This window comes from Eschscholzia californica, unplaced genomic scaffold (genome assembly GCF_041429995.1).
Source record: "Eschscholzia californica isolate CP2 unplaced genomic scaffold, dmEscCali1.0.p SCAF_3, whole genome shotgun sequence".
Taxonomy (NCBI): domain Eukaryota; kingdom Viridiplantae; phylum Streptophyta; class Magnoliopsida; order Ranunculales; family Papaveraceae; genus Eschscholzia; species Eschscholzia californica.
Window position 1 is genome coordinate 29,581,732 of NW_028238420.1, and position 19,135 is coordinate 29,600,866.

Here is a 19,135-nt window from a genome sequence, read left to right on the forward strand (position 1 = left end):
TAAAAGTTAAGAACCCATCGTAATTTTCCACCATTACATATACAAAAAATAGAACTTAAAAGTTCATCGTACTTTTCCACCATTACAAACAAAAAAAGAAGTAGAAGTGCGAATACACAATCTATAATTTTAAGTTATTAACTAAGAATAGATTGTGGTACTAAGAAAATCAGTGAAGACTTACCTCTAAAACCTTTCAATCAAGTTGAATAGGTTGTGGTTGATGAAGCCGACAACAACTACCAGGAAGGAGGAGCACAGTAGTATGGAAGACTTGATTAGGGATTTTCTAATTTTTTTCCTTTTTAGTTTAACACTTTCTAACTTTAAAATTACTATTAACTTTATAAAATTATTATTTTATTTTTTCTTAGGGTTCGGTCGGTTCGGTTTGGGCGGTTTTTAGAAACTCATGTCGAGGCCAAACCATACCGATTTGGGTTGTTCGGTTTTTCAGGCGAACCGAGTCGACCGGTGAGCGGTTCGGCCAAAAAACCGATCGGTGCGGTTCGACTTGATTTGGTTCGGCCAATTGGTTCAGTTTTGCTCACCCCTAGTCTAGAGAGACCCTCGCCCAATATCTCTTTACAGACTATTTTTGGTTATATGCTCTCTCGATTATCTCAAGTTAAAAGGAGCGAAATTCAAACTGGTATATGAATTGCAACCAGAACTTCATTTGGCCAGTTGGACCATGGTAAAGGAGGAAATGTCTCAAGGAAGTGGTTCCAAATCTTCTTTGCTCATTCAACCGGAAGACAATATTAAGCGGACAACCAAACATATCACCACTGACAATTTACAGGAAAAGGTATCACCAACCCCATTTGATCTCTTGTGCACAATAGTAACCTCAAAAATAACATTTTAATTATTAATAATTAGTTAAACAAAATTTAAATTAAGTTTAAACCGAAAAATCAGATCGAGAGATTAGTCACTGAATGATGGTCTCCTTTATTCTGTACAAGCTTTTGGTCAGGTTGTTATACATATAAAAATCGGACCATTATAATAGGTTTCGTTCAAATATGTCAAAAAGGCAGCCTATCACAGGACAGGTTTCACCCCTTAAATTGTTGGAAAAATTTGTGTTTTAGAGCGCCTACAGCAACAACATAAGGGCTGCCTTTAGAAATCCATTTCTATAATTGGCCCAGGAATCGGTCCAACAAAAAAGAGAAGATAACAGAAGTGGATCAAGAGGTTCATATTGAAATGACAAAACTACCATTCATCATAGTTTTCAAACCCTCTCCTCCAGAAGGTTCGACTGTCACTTTCTTAAACCCTCTAAAACCCTAAAACAGCAGACGAAGAAAAAAAAAACCGTACACTGCAAAATACCTATTGAAGCTCGAAAATGCACAAGCTTTCAAGGTTGTCTGGTTCAGCTATCTTACGAAATGGTAGTGGAAGATATCGCAACTTAGCTGCTTCTGCCCAAATTTCATCTTCCAATTCGGTAAAAACCCTAACTTTCTTCTTTAGTCATCAGAGTTTGTTAAAATGCTTCTTATGAATCAATTAGGGGTTTTCGTTTTGGGAGAGGGTTTCATTTTTGCACTCAATCTTCATCTATAATGGTTTCCATATTGGGGGTTTTTCCTGGTTTTCTTTGTTGTTTTGTGAAATTTATCTCCTTGTTCCATTGTTTTTGTCTAGGCTGGAGTAGAGGATTCCAAGCTAAACCAATTTAAAAACAGATTGTATTCGACAAGTATAACAAGAAGAGGCAGTACCTCAGATTCAGACCAGTTCAAACTGAGAAATGGGTTTTTTGTGAGTAATCGATTTGACTCAACTGCAGCAGCATCAGACAATACAGATGCACCCACTGAGAAATATGAGTACCAGGCCGAGGTACGTCTTCTCAAACTGAATGGTGCTTTTAGTTTGTGATGGATGATTGTTATCGCTTTTGACAGGAGTTGGACTTAATAATTAATTCTTTCGTGTTTTCCGTTTACTGATTTTGACAGGTTAGTCGACTCATGGATCTCATTGTTCATAGTTTGTACAGTAACAAAGAAGTATTTCTCCGGGAGCTCATTAGGTATGTGCTTTACTTACATCCATTAATTTTGACAGGGTAGTCGACCCACTTCGGCTGTACCTTGTAACTTTTGCTATGAGTAATCGATTACCTTTTATGATCCTCAAAATTTGGAGCATGGATGCAAAATCTTGATGATGTTTACACTTTATACAGTTAATTGACAATCATGTGTAATCATCGTAAATTTTTATAATGTTTTACAATTTAATATATCATGATGGAAGTTAATGCTTCATTTTAGACATGGGTGTGTGACCTATTCCCTACATAGGTATGATTGATTAATAAGAGTATGAGAAGACTTTCTCTTTTAAGGTTACTGAGCAACCATTAATTACATGTAAAGTTGTGGTTTTCTTGAATACAAAACAATAATATGTGATGTGATATTATAGTATAACAAGTCTTAATGATTTAATAGAATTCCTTTTCAAATGATTGTTTGCTTATTGACAATTTGTTGCTGACAAACACTCCCTGCAGTAATGCAAGTGATGCTTTGGACAAGCTGAGATTTTTGAGCGTTACAGAGCCAGGGCTTATGAAGGAGTCAGTTGATCTTGATATCCGCATCCAGTCCGACAAAGATAATGGAACCATTACTATCACGTAATCACTGGGACTCACAAACTTTAGATGCCTCGAGTATGCCCATCTTCTGAAACATATTGAAGCAACATATGATTTTTTTTCTTGCTTTATAGTGACTCAGGTATTGGAATGACCCGTCAAGAACTTGTTGATTGTCTTGGAACAATTGCACAAAGTGGAACGGCTAAGTTCTTAAAAGCACTGAAAGTATGTATGCTCGGTACTTTGTTTCGTTAGCATTTACAGTGTAATGTGTACTTATAAGGTGTTTGTTCTACAGGATAGCAAAGACGCTGGCTCTGACAACAACTTAATAGGCCAATTTGGTGTTGGATTTTATTCAGCTTTCCTTGTTGCAGATCGGGTATGGTCTCAGCCCACCATCTTGTAGTTTCCATAATCACATAAATATTTTCTTACTCATCTTTTCGGTGATTAATTAGATTCACACGCTAGTTATTCTCCCACTAAGTTCTGCTGCTGCTAAAATGAGTTGTGTATGATAGGTTGTTGTTTCGACAAAGAGCGCAAAATCTGATAAACAATACGTATGGGAAGGAGAGGCTAATGCTAGCTCTTATACAATTCGAGAGGAGACTGACCCAGAGAAGCTCCTTCCAAGAGGAACACGTCTTACCTTATATCTCAAGGTGATCTATGCTGTTTATACAGTTCCTTTGTACTTGTGTACCACTCTCTGTCTTGAGATTCTAATGTCAAAGGTTTGTTTTTTCTTGCTGTGCTCAGCGTGACGATAAAGGTTTTGCACATCCTGAAAGGGTCCAAAAACTCGTAAAGAATTATTCCCAGTTTGTCTCATTCCCAATATACACCTGGCAAGAAAAGGGATTTACTAAAGAGGTAGGACTATATTGTTGAGTGATTGATATCCCATTCCAGATAATGTTCTTCTGCACAGTCAACTTTGGAGTTCCTATCAGATATTTCTTCTCTACAGTGGGGGAACATGCATTTTGTTATTCCATATTCTACTTTTTGACCATTGGTATACTTTTGACAGATTGAGGTTGAGGATGACCCAGCTGAAGCCAAAAAAGATGGAGAAGACAGTCAAACTGAGGTGCCCTTTAGGTGTTGATTTTAGTATTCCACTTCGTCTCAACCTCTTCCATATTTTGGCTAACTTTTGCTTCATGAAAACAGAAGAAGAAGAAGAAAACTAAAACTGTTGTTGAGAAGTACTGGGATTGGGAATTGACAAATGAAACCAAACCTATATGGGTGAGCCTTTAAATTATTACCTACACGATTTTTTTCAATTATAGATGGGTATGTTATAAGAAACCAATGTCACTATTTCATAAACTCATTTAAATATATTCTGTTCTTTCTATAGCTTCGCAACCCAAAGGAAGTTACCACTGAGGACTACAACGAGTTTTACAAGAAAACCTTCAATGAGTATTTGGAGCCTTTGGCATCCTCCCATTTCACTACAGAGGTAATTTAGTTGTAGTAATCAGTTTGTCACAGATATTTCTGCTGAATTTTCCTTTTAGTATATGGAGCTAACTATAGTGTTTCTTGGCAGGGTGAGGTTGAGTTTAGGTCAATACTATATGTACCGGCTATTACTCCCATGGGCAAAGATGACATAACCAACCCCAAGACAAAGAACATTAGGCTTTATGTTAAACGAGTGTTCATTTCAGATGACTTTGACGGAGAATTGGTAGGATGAGTGAATATAACGAGCTGTTTATTATTTTACCCTGTTATGTTGTTCTCTTTATATTTGTTCATTAATCTTAGCTTCGGTACTAAAAGTAAAAGCTGTTTACACAACTAATTATACATATACCCTTGTTTTGCTTGTCTAGTTTCCTCGATATCTTAGCTTCGTGAAGGGTGTAGTAGACTCAAATGACCTTCCACTGAACGTCTCACGTGAGATTCTTCAAGAGAGTCGCATAGTAAGTACATCCCTTGTTTCTTTTGATTCATTTCTTTCCATCCAGTTCATGTTGATGATATTGGTGTACCTTGCTAGGTTCGGATTATGAGGAAGCGGTTGGTGCGCAAAACCTTTGATATGATCTTGGGCTTATCTATGAGTGAGAACAGAGAGGTACTTAATTATTTTGCCATTGACTAAGCTCATGAGAACCCCTGTGGCAGCTATTTGACTTGTTTCTGTTACTCCGGTACAGGATTACGAGAAATTCTGGGAGAACTTCGGCAAGAATCTGAAGTTGGGTTGCATTGAAGATCGCGAGAACCATAAGCGTATTGCTCCACTGCTTCGGTTTTTCTCTTCCCAGAGTGACCAAGAAATGATCAGCCTAGATGAATATGTTGAAAACATGTTGCCCGAGCAGAAGGATATTTACTACATTGCATCAGATAGTATTACAAGTGCAATGAATACACCTTTCCTAGAGAAACTTAAGGAGAAGGGTTTTGAGGTATGATTTTCTTTTACTTTCGATGATATATAACTAATTTTGATCAATTGTTTTTGTTATATATTTTACTTTGTCTACATCGACTTCCCTTAATATGTTTGATGTAGGTGCTATTTTTGGTGGATCCCATCGACGAGGTTGCCATCCAAAACCTGAAAGCCTATAAAGAAAAGAACTTTGTTGACATCAGCAAGGAAGACTTGGATTTGGGTAAGCCTTAGAAATTTCTTGTTTATAGCTGGTTGGGTTACAGGAAGAGAAGTGACTGATACTCTCTGAAATGTTATTTAAGGTGATAAGAATGAGGAGAAGGTGAAAGAGATAAAGCAGGAGTTTGGTGGAACATGTGATTGGATCAAAAAGCAGTTGGGTGATAAAGTTGCTAGTGTCCAAATAACCAACCGTCTAAGCACCTCACCTTGTGTACTTGTATCTGGGAAGTTTGGTTGGTCCGCCAACATGGAGAGGTGAGTCTTCCCTGATTTAAAAAAAAAATGAAAAGGAACAACCCTCGTTGAATCTTCACTATATTTTAGACATTTACATATAATTGATTGTCACAAGTTAAATTTTTTCTTTTTCGTGCGTATGTATATTAATCAACTTTTGGGATCACTTCAATAATTTTTTCCGAACACATCTCTCATATATGAGACGTGCCTACTGACTATTAGTCTAGATTTCTTTTCTGATTTTCCCCTGATTTCTAATTTATATCTCACTGTTGGACATGGTTTAACTGAAATTGTTTCAGACTGATGAAGGCACAATCACTTGGAGACACGTCTTCTTTAGATTACATGAGAGGCAGGAGGGTATTTGAGATCAACCCCGATCACCCAATCATCAGAAGCTTGAATGTAAGGACTAACAATCCAGTATCCTCATTGCACATGTTGACTTCAACCGATGAATATGTTTAACTGTTGGAATATGTTTCGGTGCAGGTTGCCTACAAAAGTACCCCAGAAGATCCGGAAGCACTGAGAGCTATTGATCTTTTGTACAATACAGCATTAATTTCTAGTGGATTCACTGTAAGTGTTATATTCTCTATTTCTTGATATTCATGCTTTCGCACTCTTTAGTTCATTACGATTTAGTGCTCTTTAAAGTGTTCCTTAGCTGTATCTTAAATCCCTGTTAGATACAAACTTAGTTAAACTCACAAGTGTATCAGCATGTTTGTTTTCTTCATCAAGTATACATTTTTTCTTATCTATTCATTTGAATTGAATTATTCCTTGTCTGATGCATTTGTTTCGATTGTTTTTTGTTATTTAGTTTTCAAGTATCTAATACTTAACGGGTTTTGCAGGCTGAGAATCCAGCTGAACTTGGTGGAAAGATATACGAGATGATGGGTTCTGCGCTTTCGGGGAAATGGTCAGCACCCACAGTTGAGATCCAGCAGCAAAACGACAGTGTTGTAACACCGGAGATAATTGAAGCAGAGGTGGTTGAGCCAGTTCAAGCTGGTACTCAGAAATGATGTTCAGAATGTGTACTCACATTTTGGTAGGTAAAGTTAATAGTAGGAATGTAAGTTAAATTGGTGGTGGAAATGAGCAAGTTAATTTTGATGAGTTAAATTGATGGAGATGCATAAATTTAGGATGTACTGTTACACTATTGATGATCTTGAACGAATAGAATGTCTACCGCTTCCTAATAAGATTTTTTGGTTTTATATGCTTCTCTTTCCGTTGTTTACTCTCTCGGAGAAAGACTTTTGTTCTGTTTAAGTGGAATCTCTTAGGGTGTGTTTGGTATCACCTATTTCCATGAAATAAAAGAACTTCTGTGTAAATAGGTAATTCTACCATTTGGTACGAGGTTTAATTTTATGACTTCAATTCTTTACAAATCATAGTTCCATAAAATAGTTCACTTTCAATTTCTTGATCGTAATTAACTTCCGTGGAAAGTCAAAAATCAAAATCAAAATATCGTAATATATACAGATATTTGAAACCAAATATATGTTCAAAACGACATTTTAGCTCGAGCATTTGCCAAAACTAACTTTTACTTTTCACGTGCCAAACATGGCCTTAAGGTTACCGCAAAGCCCTTTCCACTAAGTTCTAATGTAAGTTTTCCACTTTTACTTTATTTATAGTTTGAAACCTAAGTCATTAAATGATGGATTCTGGTTCTAGTGTGGCTCATATTTGTGACCCTCTGTTTTTGGGATAAATGCACAATCAGCCAGTTCAACAGTAGTTACCTATAATGATATGACTGTAGTGAGGCTAGAATTTGCATCATGAATGTCCAAAACCAATTCCCAACTCTTCATTTGTGGATGTTTGAGATGTATCAATATTCAATATTACGTACAAGGTAATGTTCGGTAAACGGAGTGGAGTAATTCCTTTTTTTTTTTTGGTTTTTATTTATTTATCAGGTTCTTATATAGTTATATGGTTGGAAAGTCTGAAGGTTTATGCAATCTTCTATGAATTATTCATCCCTCTGTTATTTATATTTTTTCTATGAATTATTCATCCCTCTGTTATTTATATTTTTTTCTAGGTGGATGACATCATGATCACTGATAATGACGACGATAAAAAAAATTCTATTCCTTTCAATGACGTTTAGAAAAACATTTTTTCTTAAAAGTACTGGTCAATTTAAGTACTTTCTTGGAGTAGAGGTTTCTAAATCTTCTAAAGTTCATTTCTTTTGTTTTTTTTTTTTTTGTTAGCTAAAATACATCTTGGATATTCTTCGTTATTCTTGTTTCCTCAGGAGCAAATCAGATTCTCGTTTCAATTATGTGGCGTTTATAGTTGTTACCTGTGATGGTACACAAATTAGATGATCCGGCTTCTTCCCTTACCTCATTGGTCAAGTTTTTTTTAGAATGTTATTTGAACAGATTTGTATTTGTTGGTTTTCCGGTGTACCGATTCAACGAATTGACCCAACGAGTCTCCAACTGAATCACTGCTGGAACTGATTACTACTTTGATTTTATTTGTAAATCAATCAGAAACACTTTCGTTCCAAATCAAACTTTGGGATTAAGTTCATGTCAATTAACTTTCTCAAAGAGTTATAATGAACATGACCCCTTTTGACATTTTTTTCGAAGAATTAATATCAACAACATAAGCTAATGCTTTTTCTTTATTAATAATATTTGGAGTTACAGTTGCACCATTCATTTTAAAGAGCCCCCAACATAAGTACCCTTTTCCAACATGCATCCCACTTTTGGATAAAGCAAAACTATCGGAAATAAATACAAGTTTGAATCCTTTCTTGCTTAGTAGAGATCCAGACACGAGATTCTTTCGAATGTCTGGTGCATGCAGGACGTCATTAAGGGTTACTTCTTTTCCTGAAGTGAACTTCAGAATCACTTTACCTTTCCCATGAACTTGAGTTGTTGCAACGTTTCCATAAACAGTGTCTCGCTTTTCTCAAGTTTGGTATAGGTAGAGAACAAGGCTTTGTATCCACAGACGTGCCTAGTGGCTCCAGTGTCAACCCACCATTCTTTTGAATCTCCGACCAGGTTAACTTCAGAAACAACCGCACATAGGTTCATATTCTGAAAATTTTCGGCATGGGTAGGACCAACACTTTTTACTGTAACTTCACCAGTACTTGCTATCTCTTTCTGTCTTACACAAAAAATTAGTTCAGTACACCGAAGTAAATTAGATCAACTGTCTTAAGATTGTTGGTTTTCCGGTGTGCCGATTCAACGAATTGACTCAACGAGTCTCTAATCGAATCACTGGTGAAACTGGTTACTACTTTGATTTTATTTATTTGTAAATCAATCAAAAACACTTTCTTTCCGAATTAATGGAGAAAGATTAAGGATTGGAACAACTCAATATCTTTCGTATTTCTAACCGACAATGTCTGTTATCCAGAACAAATGATTTGTAGTCAAATCTCACTATCGATTTAAGATTTGAAAGAGGAGTTGTATTGTAACATCCCATGTTTTCGGTTGAAGAAATAAATGACTACAGTTAGAAGAGGGGCTATTTGGCAATTAGAAAAGGTCAAATTGGGGGTTAAATGATAATTAATGGAAATTGAATTGGTTGGATATAAATATGAGGGGACGTATTTATTATATAAGATTCAAGGACCTAATACTAATTAAATTTCCTGGCCACTTCTTATGGTGACACATGGCGCCCAAAGCACTTTTGTTTGCTTTAAAAGGAAGCAAACCTACTTACGGTTGGCAACAAAAAGAAAATGGGAGGGGCGCTTATAGCAATATCTTTATAGTTATCATCTATTTTCCTTAGCTTTACACGTTACACACAGTTGCCACTTTATAAGGCTTCTTCCATTAAGTTGATTCTCAAGCAGAGAAAGGAAAACAAATTGATAAGTTTTGGGTTTATAAAAGTTATAAGTTTTTCTCGATCGATTTGAAGCGTTCCGTGGTCCGAATTCAACGAAATTTGTTCCAGGTGTTGGAATATTTGGACAATATTAATAAAATTAATACTATACTAATTAAAAGTTAAAAATAAATAATTGTGACTATTGACAATAATAGTTTGAATTCAAAGTTCAAAGAGATTTGTAAATAATTGTGACTATTCACATTAATAGTTGAATTCAAGTTTAATTACTAATAGTTATCTTTCGGAGAAGATACAACTTTTCATTATAGATGTCTTTTGATTTCTATAAATAAGTGTTTCTCAAATTTGATTTGGTGATCAACATATATCAAAGTGTAGAGAATTTGAGAGAGAAGAAACTATTATATTAGTTTTTGTGTAAACAAATATCTTTGCCATATCTTAATGTTCTTATGCTCCTATCGTGAAATCTTCATTAATTACTTGATGCAATTTCACAAAGGCTTGTCATATCTTGGGAAGCAATTTGCCTAGTAACCTTCAAGTAATCTCGATGAGAGGGGGCAAATATTGCTTTAAGGAAAGTGTACCTAGTACATGTTTCAAGCCTCTAATCTCCATCCCTCTTTTATTCATCATTATTTGTATTCAACGACAACTTTTCTAACACCAGGTAATCCCACTCGACCTGTTCTACATATCTATCCGTTCAGAATTTTCTATTTCGTCCGAATTTGGTGGTTTTATGATAGCTATTTCGTATACTATATAGTTGTACTAATTTCTTTTGAGATCGAACTGTGGAGCTATTTAGATGGTTATTATTCGATTTCTTCGAATGGTTTGTGTTCAGAAACATGTTTAGGAGATTGAAGACTATTTCGGGGTGTCCAAATATAGACGGGGTGCTGCCGAATTATTTTAGTGCTCGAATTTCATATTTGGAATAGTTTGGAAATAAATTGGAATAGAAATAGTTATCCGAATTTTGTCATATTTCATGTGAATGGACAGTTTCAGCTATAGATTTATAGTATGGAGTTCATTATATGATTTGTCAGCTTATGAAGACTCTAAAATGAAAAATAAAGTTTATGGAAAGTTAGTTGGTTGGTTTGTATACATTTCGGGTATTCAGTGGATATGGCTATGAAAGTTAGAGACCAATTCGGTTACTTGAAGTCTTCCAAAGTTAGCGAATTTGCTTTTAAGTTTTCATGATTTTGTCTTAATGATTCTTTTTATTTACGAAGGTTCTTCGTTTAGAACCTGATGTTCGATTTTTGGTTATTCTTCCTTATCCCAGAGTATGCGAATGAGGAGGAATTTGGTCGTCTGGTAGGCGGGGAGGTCTTTGGTGATACAAGGACTGAGGTAGGGGTTCTGAATTCTTTATCCAGCATGGTTTTATAGATAATGAATATGCTAGATTCTATAGTTATATATGCGCCATTATAACTAGAGTTTAGGTAGCATGAAACTCGATTTATGTGATGAACTGAAATATGCTTGAAATGTTTTGATGCGATATGAGAAATGTTTTCGAACTGATTTTACGATGATTGTGAACTACTGGGGATTTTCTTGTATGTACCCGACTGCGAATTATTTCAACCTACGGGCACGTTGCCATTGAGGGTAGGATGACATGTGGACACGGTTGTGACCCGTGTGAGACCGGTGAGGTGGGCGACACTAGTCATGAGACCTGTGGGAGTAGAGTGCTTCACTTGCTGGCCATTGGTGCTCGTGCCTCCAGTTCGAGGCTCAGGGACGTACTCCTGACCGCTCGTCTGGGAGGTGACATTGATTGGGAATCCCTCTGCTTTGTGTGTGATATGGCTATTGGTTGTTCCACTTCCGTGTTTGATAAGATAATGAATCGAATATGAATATTGGTTTTGATAAATGAATGAAACTGATTTTAAAAGATCGCATTAGATGCATGACAGGGTACCGAAGAGAATGAGGTTCAGGTCCTTCCATGGTAATTGGGGGACGGCTCTCTTATTCGAACTCGGTGATCAGAAAAACGTATTTAGATACTTAAGGTATATTATGTATCATGAGGTAAACTCTTCAATGATTGCGGAGTCCCTTAGTGGGAGAGAGACTTACCGGCTAGGGGTAAGTTTCTTTCTCGAGGAGACATTAGTGCATTAGCTAGTGCCATAAATGGGCTGGTACTATCTAACGCACTCTAGGTTCTCCTAAGGAACTCTCCTCTTGTTGGGAGCGCACCATGGGTGGGCAGCTAATCACTGCTATTGCTTGCTAGATTAAGGAAAATGGTTTTGTATATAGTATATATGGTAACTGGTTTGGTAACTCGTTTTGTCATGATGTTTACAACCTATTAAATGAACTTTTGAAAACGTGATGGGTTTTGGATTGGTCTTCTACCAGAATAACTCGTGTCGGTGAGTATTCTGACCCCCTACCAGTTGTTAGTGTGCAGGTGCTTGGTTGTAGCCTCGAGGCGGAGTTGTATTCCAGCCGGTGATCTTGTCTAACGAGGCTAGAGGTGTTGCGTCGTTTTCTTTGGTTTTCGTTTATTGGTTTTCCATTATTTTAAAGTTATGTAGTTATTGCAGAACTGAACTCTAATATGTATATATATAACACTTAGAGTTGTTTATAGATTGTATCGGTGTTTTATGGGGCGTCTGTATGTTTGTGGTTCGGGTTTCGACCCGAAACTGAGTTGAGTTTGTTTAGCTTCCGCTCGATAGTTTATATCTTTGTGTATGCGAATGTATGGTTTGCATGACAGGTTTACAGGTTGCGACCGGTTCGATTTACAGAGGAAACTCTGTCGGATTTTTGTCTCGTCTGTGAGTTTCCGGGGCGTGGTCGTGTCTATTTTGGGACACGGGGCGTCACATGTATTCCTTTTGTGTTTACTGATTTATTACTTTAAAAAAATGGTTATTTCCCAAATAGCCCCTAACTTTGTGACCAGCTTTCTGCCTAGCCCCTAACTTTAGCAATAATTCCCGTATGACCACTTTTTTTTCGTTATCTTTAACTTTCCGTTACTCTCTCTCCTCCATCTCATTTTCCCTCTCTGCCACATCATCGTTTTCACCGGCAGGGGTCGTCGGCTGGCCAAATTTCCGGCCGGCGACCTTCAAACTTTTTTATTTTTCTCTCTCTTTCTTTCTGATTTTCTTTTTAATTCTCTCCTCTCTCTTTCTCTAAACTCCGGCGAAGGGGGTTTCCCTTCGTCGAAGTTTAGAGAGAGAGAGAGAGAGGAGAGAATTAATTTTTTTTTTAGAGAGAGAGAGAGAAAAAAAAAAGTTTGAAGACCCCTGCCGGTGAAGACGATGATGTGGCGTGCTGAAATGATGTGGCAGAGAGAGAAAATGAGATGGAGGAGAGAGAGTAACGGAAAGTTAAAGATAACGAAAAAAAGTAGCCATACGGGAATTATTGCTAAAGTTAGGGGTTAGGCAGGAAACTGGTCACAAAGTTAGGGGCTATTTGGGAAATAACCCTTAAAAAATCAACACAGTTCTGATTTGGAAAATCAGGATGTCTTTGATTAAGAAATCATATAGACTAAAAAGAAAAAGAAAAATCGGAGGATAAGAAGAAGATTTTCAATCGAGGCGAGGTATTCCTCTTACCTTAAGACAGTTGACGCCCTGTATAGTACCGAACGGTTACCGGCGTTTGTCTCCCAGGATACAACGATTAACCTTTTGATTCAATGGTACTTCGAATCAGAAAGCAACCGAACTTGAAAGTATACTAACCTCTGACTTAATGCAAATGGACCAAACTTCTTTCTAGTGAAACTCCTTTAAACCTTTGCTAACTCTTCTTCGTAAACACTCTAATATGATCTTCTAAAAATTCTTGACACTCGGGAAAAAACGGATTGAAATTTGGAGTTCATTTGGGTCCTATATATAGGTTTCAAATAAACACATTCATTAGGGACATGTCTGTTGGCTTTTAGGGACGTATCTGTTGACAAGAAAAGTGACGGATCACTTCTTAGCAACTGATCTCTGTCGGCAGCAAGGAGGAGCGTCAGATCTCGCTCAAAATCTCGGGAGGAACGCCCTCCGTTAGATCTCTGGGATTATGACCAAAAAAAGCCCACCTGACGTCCAGATGACCGTTAGATGAGGTAAGGGAAATGTCTCACTCTGTGCCCGACACAGACCTAACGCCATCCATTGGATCTGGCCGTTAGCGCGGAGAGAACGCTAACCGTCAGATCTGGACGTGTTCCCTTTGCGCGAATGGCCTCAAGACAAACTTTTCCGTATTGCCTTTTGGTCCCTAACTTAACCACTTTCCGTCCAAACTTCAGACTTGAATATCTCATTCATCCGGAATCGGATTTGAGTGACTCTTGGCTCTAAACTTAAGAGCTCGACGAGGCAAACACAATGGTGTGCTTCGTTTCTGAGTTTGACAACTTGAACCGATCCAAAATCGGCTTCGATCCCAACAATATTTTTACTAAATTAACTATGTCAGCTTCCCCAACATCCATCATTAATGCATATTGAAGCAACTTGTCGAGTTCTACGACAGTTAAAGGGTACCCCTCTATCATGGGATGATTAATTCATAGGTGTTTGACATGTTCAATTTTCACTCATTTTTATTGAGATAATTGTCCAATTACTCGCCTGAAATCTAAGAAACAACCGAAATAATCCTGATCTTCTACTGAGGCAAAATATCATGCTCTTTTCTATTACTGCAAGGCTACACTGATAGAAATATATTTTTCTAAGACCTCCACATTTCAATTCCAGGAAAATTGCAAGGTTATTGTGATAATTGAGCTGCTATGCATATCATTGTCAATCCAGTTTGTCATGAACAAATACAACACCTCGAACTCCATTGCGTCATTATCAATGAGAAAATTGAAAGTGGTTTTTTTAGACAACTGACATCCGTTTCACTAATCAGGTGGCTCATATTTTCACTGAACGCCTTCGTCCTAAGCGATTTAACCTGTTGGTTTTTAAATTTGGGGGGGGGGGGGGGGGCACATAAAGAATGAAGATAGTGTAGGGTTTTTTATATTCTAATGTATATCTTACAGTGTAAACTGTGTGCTCCCAAATTTGTAAATTGCTTGTCATATGAAATATACATACAAGTGTTTTTTTTTGTTGAAGTTTATCTATTAGAAAAACCAAACTCTAGGAGAATATGGTGATGTTGTGGTTACAAAATGATATTTTATCTCTATTAGTTAATTTATCAACTTTATCATTATACTTCCTATTACAGTATGACAATTTCAAATATGTAAAGTTTTAGTTTAATTCTTCTAGATTCTTCCGGGTTGCTTGAGATATCCAATTAGTATTAGTTGGTTTACCTTGTAAATTGTATATGGTAGCATTATTGTCGTTTTCTACAATTATCTGGTTAAAGTTTAGGAGCTTAGCCCATCACACTCCTATAATTGCCTAAGCTTTGGGTTCTTCAATATTTCTTATTCCAGTGTTCACCATTTTTGTCTTATGATTTGAGAATCATATTCATGAATTTCTAAGCACATTCCAACTATTTCCTTATTGTTTTTGAAAGGAACATCTATGTTGGAGGAGGATTCCAACTTGCTTGAATGGAGGCGCCGGTTAAGAGATGGATTCGTATGACATGTATTTATAAATATACGACCAATAGGTTTATGTTTTTTTAGTTATAAAATATTCATTTTTAAATAACCATAGCTTTATTAAGTAAAAATATTGTTTTATTAAATAAATATTTTATTAAATAAAGATACTATATATTTATAATAAAAATAATAATTATTTATAAGAATCATACGTCTAGATTAGTTTATTTGGTCTAACTAGATAGAATAGTATAATTTATATAGTTAATATTTATTTATCATATATCAAATATTTTATAATCTATTCATATTTATATTTAAGAATTATACTTTATATGTAATTTATTATTTTTAATATTTCTTTATTATTCGAAATTATCCTTTAAGAAACTGTTACAACGGGAGCAGCTTCAGCACCAGCCACAGCTATTGCAACACCAGCCACGACTACATTTAAAAATGGGTCCAAACTCCTCGTCGCAATACCTCTACAATGACAAATGTAAATATTGTACAAATAATATTTTTTCAAAATGTATCTAATGTTACCTAAATATAGTAAAAAAAAGACTATCATTAAAATAAAACAATTATGTATTAACAAGATTTATATAGTAAATAAAATAAACTATCATTAAAATAAGAAAATTTATATATAAAGCAACATAAAAGAAAACAAACTTAATTGTTATCATTATAAGATCGATCTTGTATATATAATACTAAAACGTTAATTGAGTTAAAAAAACAATATTGTTTTATAATCATTATATAATATATAACTAATGAGTATCAATTTCTTACATATAAAATTCGAATATGCTAACTAAATATTCGATATTTGATTAATTTTTAAATAAATATAATCTTTATAAATTATGTTATCATATCTAGTTAGATCAAATAAACTAATCTACAATTTTTATTATGTTTTAGTTATAAATAGATAATAATTTTGTTTAATAAATATATAATCTCTTTATTCAATAAAGAACTATTTTTCTTAATAAAGCTACAGTTATTTAAAAATAAATAACTTTATAATTAAAAAACATAAATCTTTTGGTCGTACATTTATAATTTTTTGTTTGTATAAACTAATGAATTTGAAAAATACTAATATCAATACAATCAATTTATCCCTCTTATTTATATACATTTCTTCATTATAATCATCCTAGTTTCGATTTAAGGTACTGGTTTAATCACGCTTGTTACTCAAATTCGACGTTTCCCTGAAGACTACATAATCTCATTTCCTAAAAATAAACTGACTAAAAGAAGTCCACCAGATGATTTCTATGTGCACTAGGCGCAAATATAGTACCTGTGGGATTCTCTCGAGAAACAAGAAAACTTTTCTGGGAAAAAGATGGAAAATTCAAAAACCATTCTCGAAACACACTCCTCAAAAACCATAAGAGAGTCACCGGCCACTTCGCAAAAACCATTACAGAGTCGTCGGCCGGAGATGGCCAGCGACAGTCGGCGACTTTTTTTTTTTTCTCTCCTATCCTCTCTTTCTTTCTTTCTTTCTTTCTTCCCACCCTTGTCTTTCCCTCTCTCCTCTTTCCTCTCTCTAAGTTTCGGCGAAGGGGAGAGCCCCTTCGCCGGAACCCTTGAAGGTATTCCTTCGTCGGCTTTCCAGACGAAAGTCGCATGATTTTCAGATGAAAGTCGTTTGGATCTGGCCAGATCTAAACGGGATAGCTTTGTCTGGATATGGAAGGACTAGATTCATACCACCATCTCGTCTAGAAAACCAGACGAGTTCCTGACGAAAGGGGAACCCCTTAGCCGAAACTTAGAGAGAGAAAGATAGGGGAACTTAGAGAGAAAAAGAGAGGGGAACAACGAGAGAGAAAACAAAGAGGGAGTGAAGAGGGAAGAAAACAGAGAGAGAAAGGAACTGACTGGATTAAGTGGATTTTCACTTAGATCCACTTTTGCTCTATAGTTTAGATTTTCACTACAAATACCCTTATATTTAATCTCCATATTAGTACTATAGCTAGCTGATGGGTCATGAAAATGTCCCATCGGAGTTGTTTAATTTAGGAAAAGTTAGTCGGTTTCGAGTCTTTATTATAATAAAATGGTTGGTTTTTTTGATTAGGTGTCTTTTACAGAGTTAGGTGTGAAAAAACGGTTAAAAACGAGGAAAAGATGCATAAAGGGTATTTTGGTCATTTGGAGTCAAGGACATTCTGGTAATTTGGCCAAGGTCAGTGCGTGGTTGAGAAGTAGAGGTCGAGACGAACCCGTAGGAGGAAACGGAAGTCGAATCGGAGTCCGGATGAGTGAACTAGGCAAAGTCAAAGTTGGGTCAAATGCTGTTGACTTGTGGGATACTTTCGGTAGAAATTCGGGCATGCGGCATACAAGAAGACACGTGGCGCGCTGTGGAGGCCGGTATATCCAAGTCCCGTGTTTGCGCTGTGCAGCGAAATGGATCCTATACCTGTGATTCAGTGTAGCGCGTCGCAACGTGGTTCTGTGGCCCCGCTCCAACGTTTTAATCGCGACCGCTTGCTCCCGCGTTATCAAGATCCGACGGCTTCTGTGCATCTGTTCCTTTATTGCGTATTCCGTGCACCTGAAGCAGTTTAAACTCCGTGCTCCCGGACGCGTGTCCACTTCGCGCTCGTCCTGATCCGTGCGCTACGCATCTGACGGATGCTGCTTGATGCCGCACCTAATTTCATTACCCGAGAAGCATGCTATCATCCGAATCCTTACCAGCAAACCCTAGCCGCCGGGTCACTTGATCTATTTTAGTGTTTTGCACAACTTAATCCCTATAATTCCAAAAGTGACCCTCTCTTTTTCACTTTTTACCAATTTAACCCAACAAAAACCCTAACTCTATATAAAGACTTTTAGAGAACCAAACCCCTCTCTCCCCTCTTAGCCTCTCTCTCCTCTTTTAGCCTCCTTTTCTCTCTACCTCTTCTAAACTAAAAACCCTAGCCCCCCATTTTTTTCTTCTACTTTCTCTACCACCTTCATCTCTTCTCTACATTTTCTTTCTACTTCTAATTTCTTCTTCTAACCTTCTAATTTCTCCATACCTTCTTCTCTAAAATCTCTTCTTCTTCTATCTCTCTTCTAAATTTCTCTTCTTTTATCTTCTAATAAGCTATTATTTTGAGTTTTGGGTAATATTCTCAAGACATTTGGAGCTAATATTGGACATCAAAATGGAGATACATGGGAATATGGATTTTGAACATTCTTGGTGATTTCTTTCCATTAATCTTTTGTAATTCCATTTACTTTATAAATTCAATGAATATTACTTTATATTCCATGAGTAGCTAAATTTATATCTAGGGTGTAGAGGAAACCCATATTTGGGCTTATTTTGAGATATGTTATAAATCAATGAATTCCTTATATTGAGCTTCAATGCCTATTGATTGCCATTTCATGTTGATTCCATAACCTTATTATCATTCATGCATTATAATTAGATATTTCATGCTTTTATTGAATTATTAGATGAGATATGCCTTTTAGATAATGAATGATAGTGTAGGAATTTAGTTTTATATGATAGTCAATCAAATATTCTTGATTTTGAATTGTGTTATTAAAGAATATTATCCGAAAACTAATTAGTTCATTAAGCTAGGTTTTTTATCCTCATGAACTCTTACTCTCTTGTCAAGAACTCTACCTCTCCTAAGGGTGGTAACTACATTGGCTTGATCGGGTGGTTGTCTAGCCAATGTACATTCTGATCCCTGCCCTGGTTGGCTCAGAACCTCACCAATTTCTATCTGACTAAAGGCTTCTTGAAGTTGACACACCTGGTTTTTTAGACTAATCAATGTCTGAGTGGTCGCTTGCATAAACTCTGGCGTGTTCATGGTGTCCTCTAATGTCATCTTCTTTTCAGAAGAATGTTGGACACTGGATTGAGCATAAGGATCGCTAGAGGCACCAAACTCAGGATGGTTCATAGAAGTACTGGGTTGACTCTGGTATTGACCTTTAGACCAAGAGAGATTGGGATGATTTCTCCAGCTTGAATTATATGTATTACACACAAGTTCTCTCGAAGTTCCCCATTGATGAGATTGCACGGCTAGTTCCTCTAAGA

The 19,135-nt window shown here is 36.2% G+C and overlaps 1 protein-coding gene and 1 long non-coding RNA gene across 3 annotated transcripts; both read left to right on the plus strand.

The window, feature by feature from the left end:
- The first annotated feature begins 988 nt into the window (after positions 1–988).
- On the plus strand, positions 989–6,766 carry HSP89.1 (HEAT SHOCK PROTEIN 89.1). Of its 2 annotated transcripts, none has more exons than XM_086666690.1 (20): positions 989–1,465; positions 1,666–1,863; positions 1,983–2,056; positions 2,543–2,668; positions 2,764–2,857; positions 2,931–3,014; positions 3,157–3,300; positions 3,398–3,511; positions 3,672–3,731; positions 3,818–3,892; positions 4,008–4,112; positions 4,203–4,343; positions 4,492–4,584; positions 4,662–4,739; positions 4,822–5,076; positions 5,184–5,286; positions 5,369–5,543; positions 5,831–5,936; positions 6,024–6,113; positions 6,395–6,766. In XM_086666690.1, the coding sequence occupies exons 1-20, from the start codon at positions 1,364–1,366 to the stop codon at positions 6,566–6,568; spliced, it is 2,391 nt and encodes a 796-aa protein (XP_086522816.1). In that variant the 5' UTR covers positions 989–1,363; the 3' UTR covers positions 6,569–6,766. The 2 variants fall into 2 exon arrangements, with proteins under 2 accessions (XP_086522816.1, XP_086522815.1); XM_086666689.1 differs by having other exon boundaries at positions 1,102–1,465; positions 3,815–3,892.
- A 2,639-nt stretch (positions 6,767–9,405) lies between these two features.
- LOC147549416 (uncharacterized) lies at positions 9,406–12,086 on the plus strand. Its single transcript, XR_015237060.1, has 3 exons — positions 9,406–9,530; positions 10,735–10,802; positions 11,873–12,086. It is a non-coding gene; the product is annotated as an uncharacterized LOC147549416 (long non-coding RNA).
- Positions 12,087–19,135: the final 7,049 nt, after the last annotated feature.

Excerpts from the sequence above, each read along its gene's own strand:
- HSP89.1 (XM_086666689.1), top strand. The coding sequence starts at position 1,364 with ATGCACAAGCTTTCAAGGTTGTCTGGTTCAGCTATCTTACGAAATGGT. Across the intron at positions 3,512-3,671 it reads AAAAGGGATTTACTAAAGAG|ATTGAGGTTGAGGATGACCC; the intron begins GTAGGACTATAT and ends TACTTTTGACAG. Across the intron at positions 3,732-3,814 it reads GAGAAGACAGTCAAACTGAG|AAGAAGAAGAAGAAAACTAA; the intron begins GTGCCCTTTAGG and ends TCATGAAAACAG.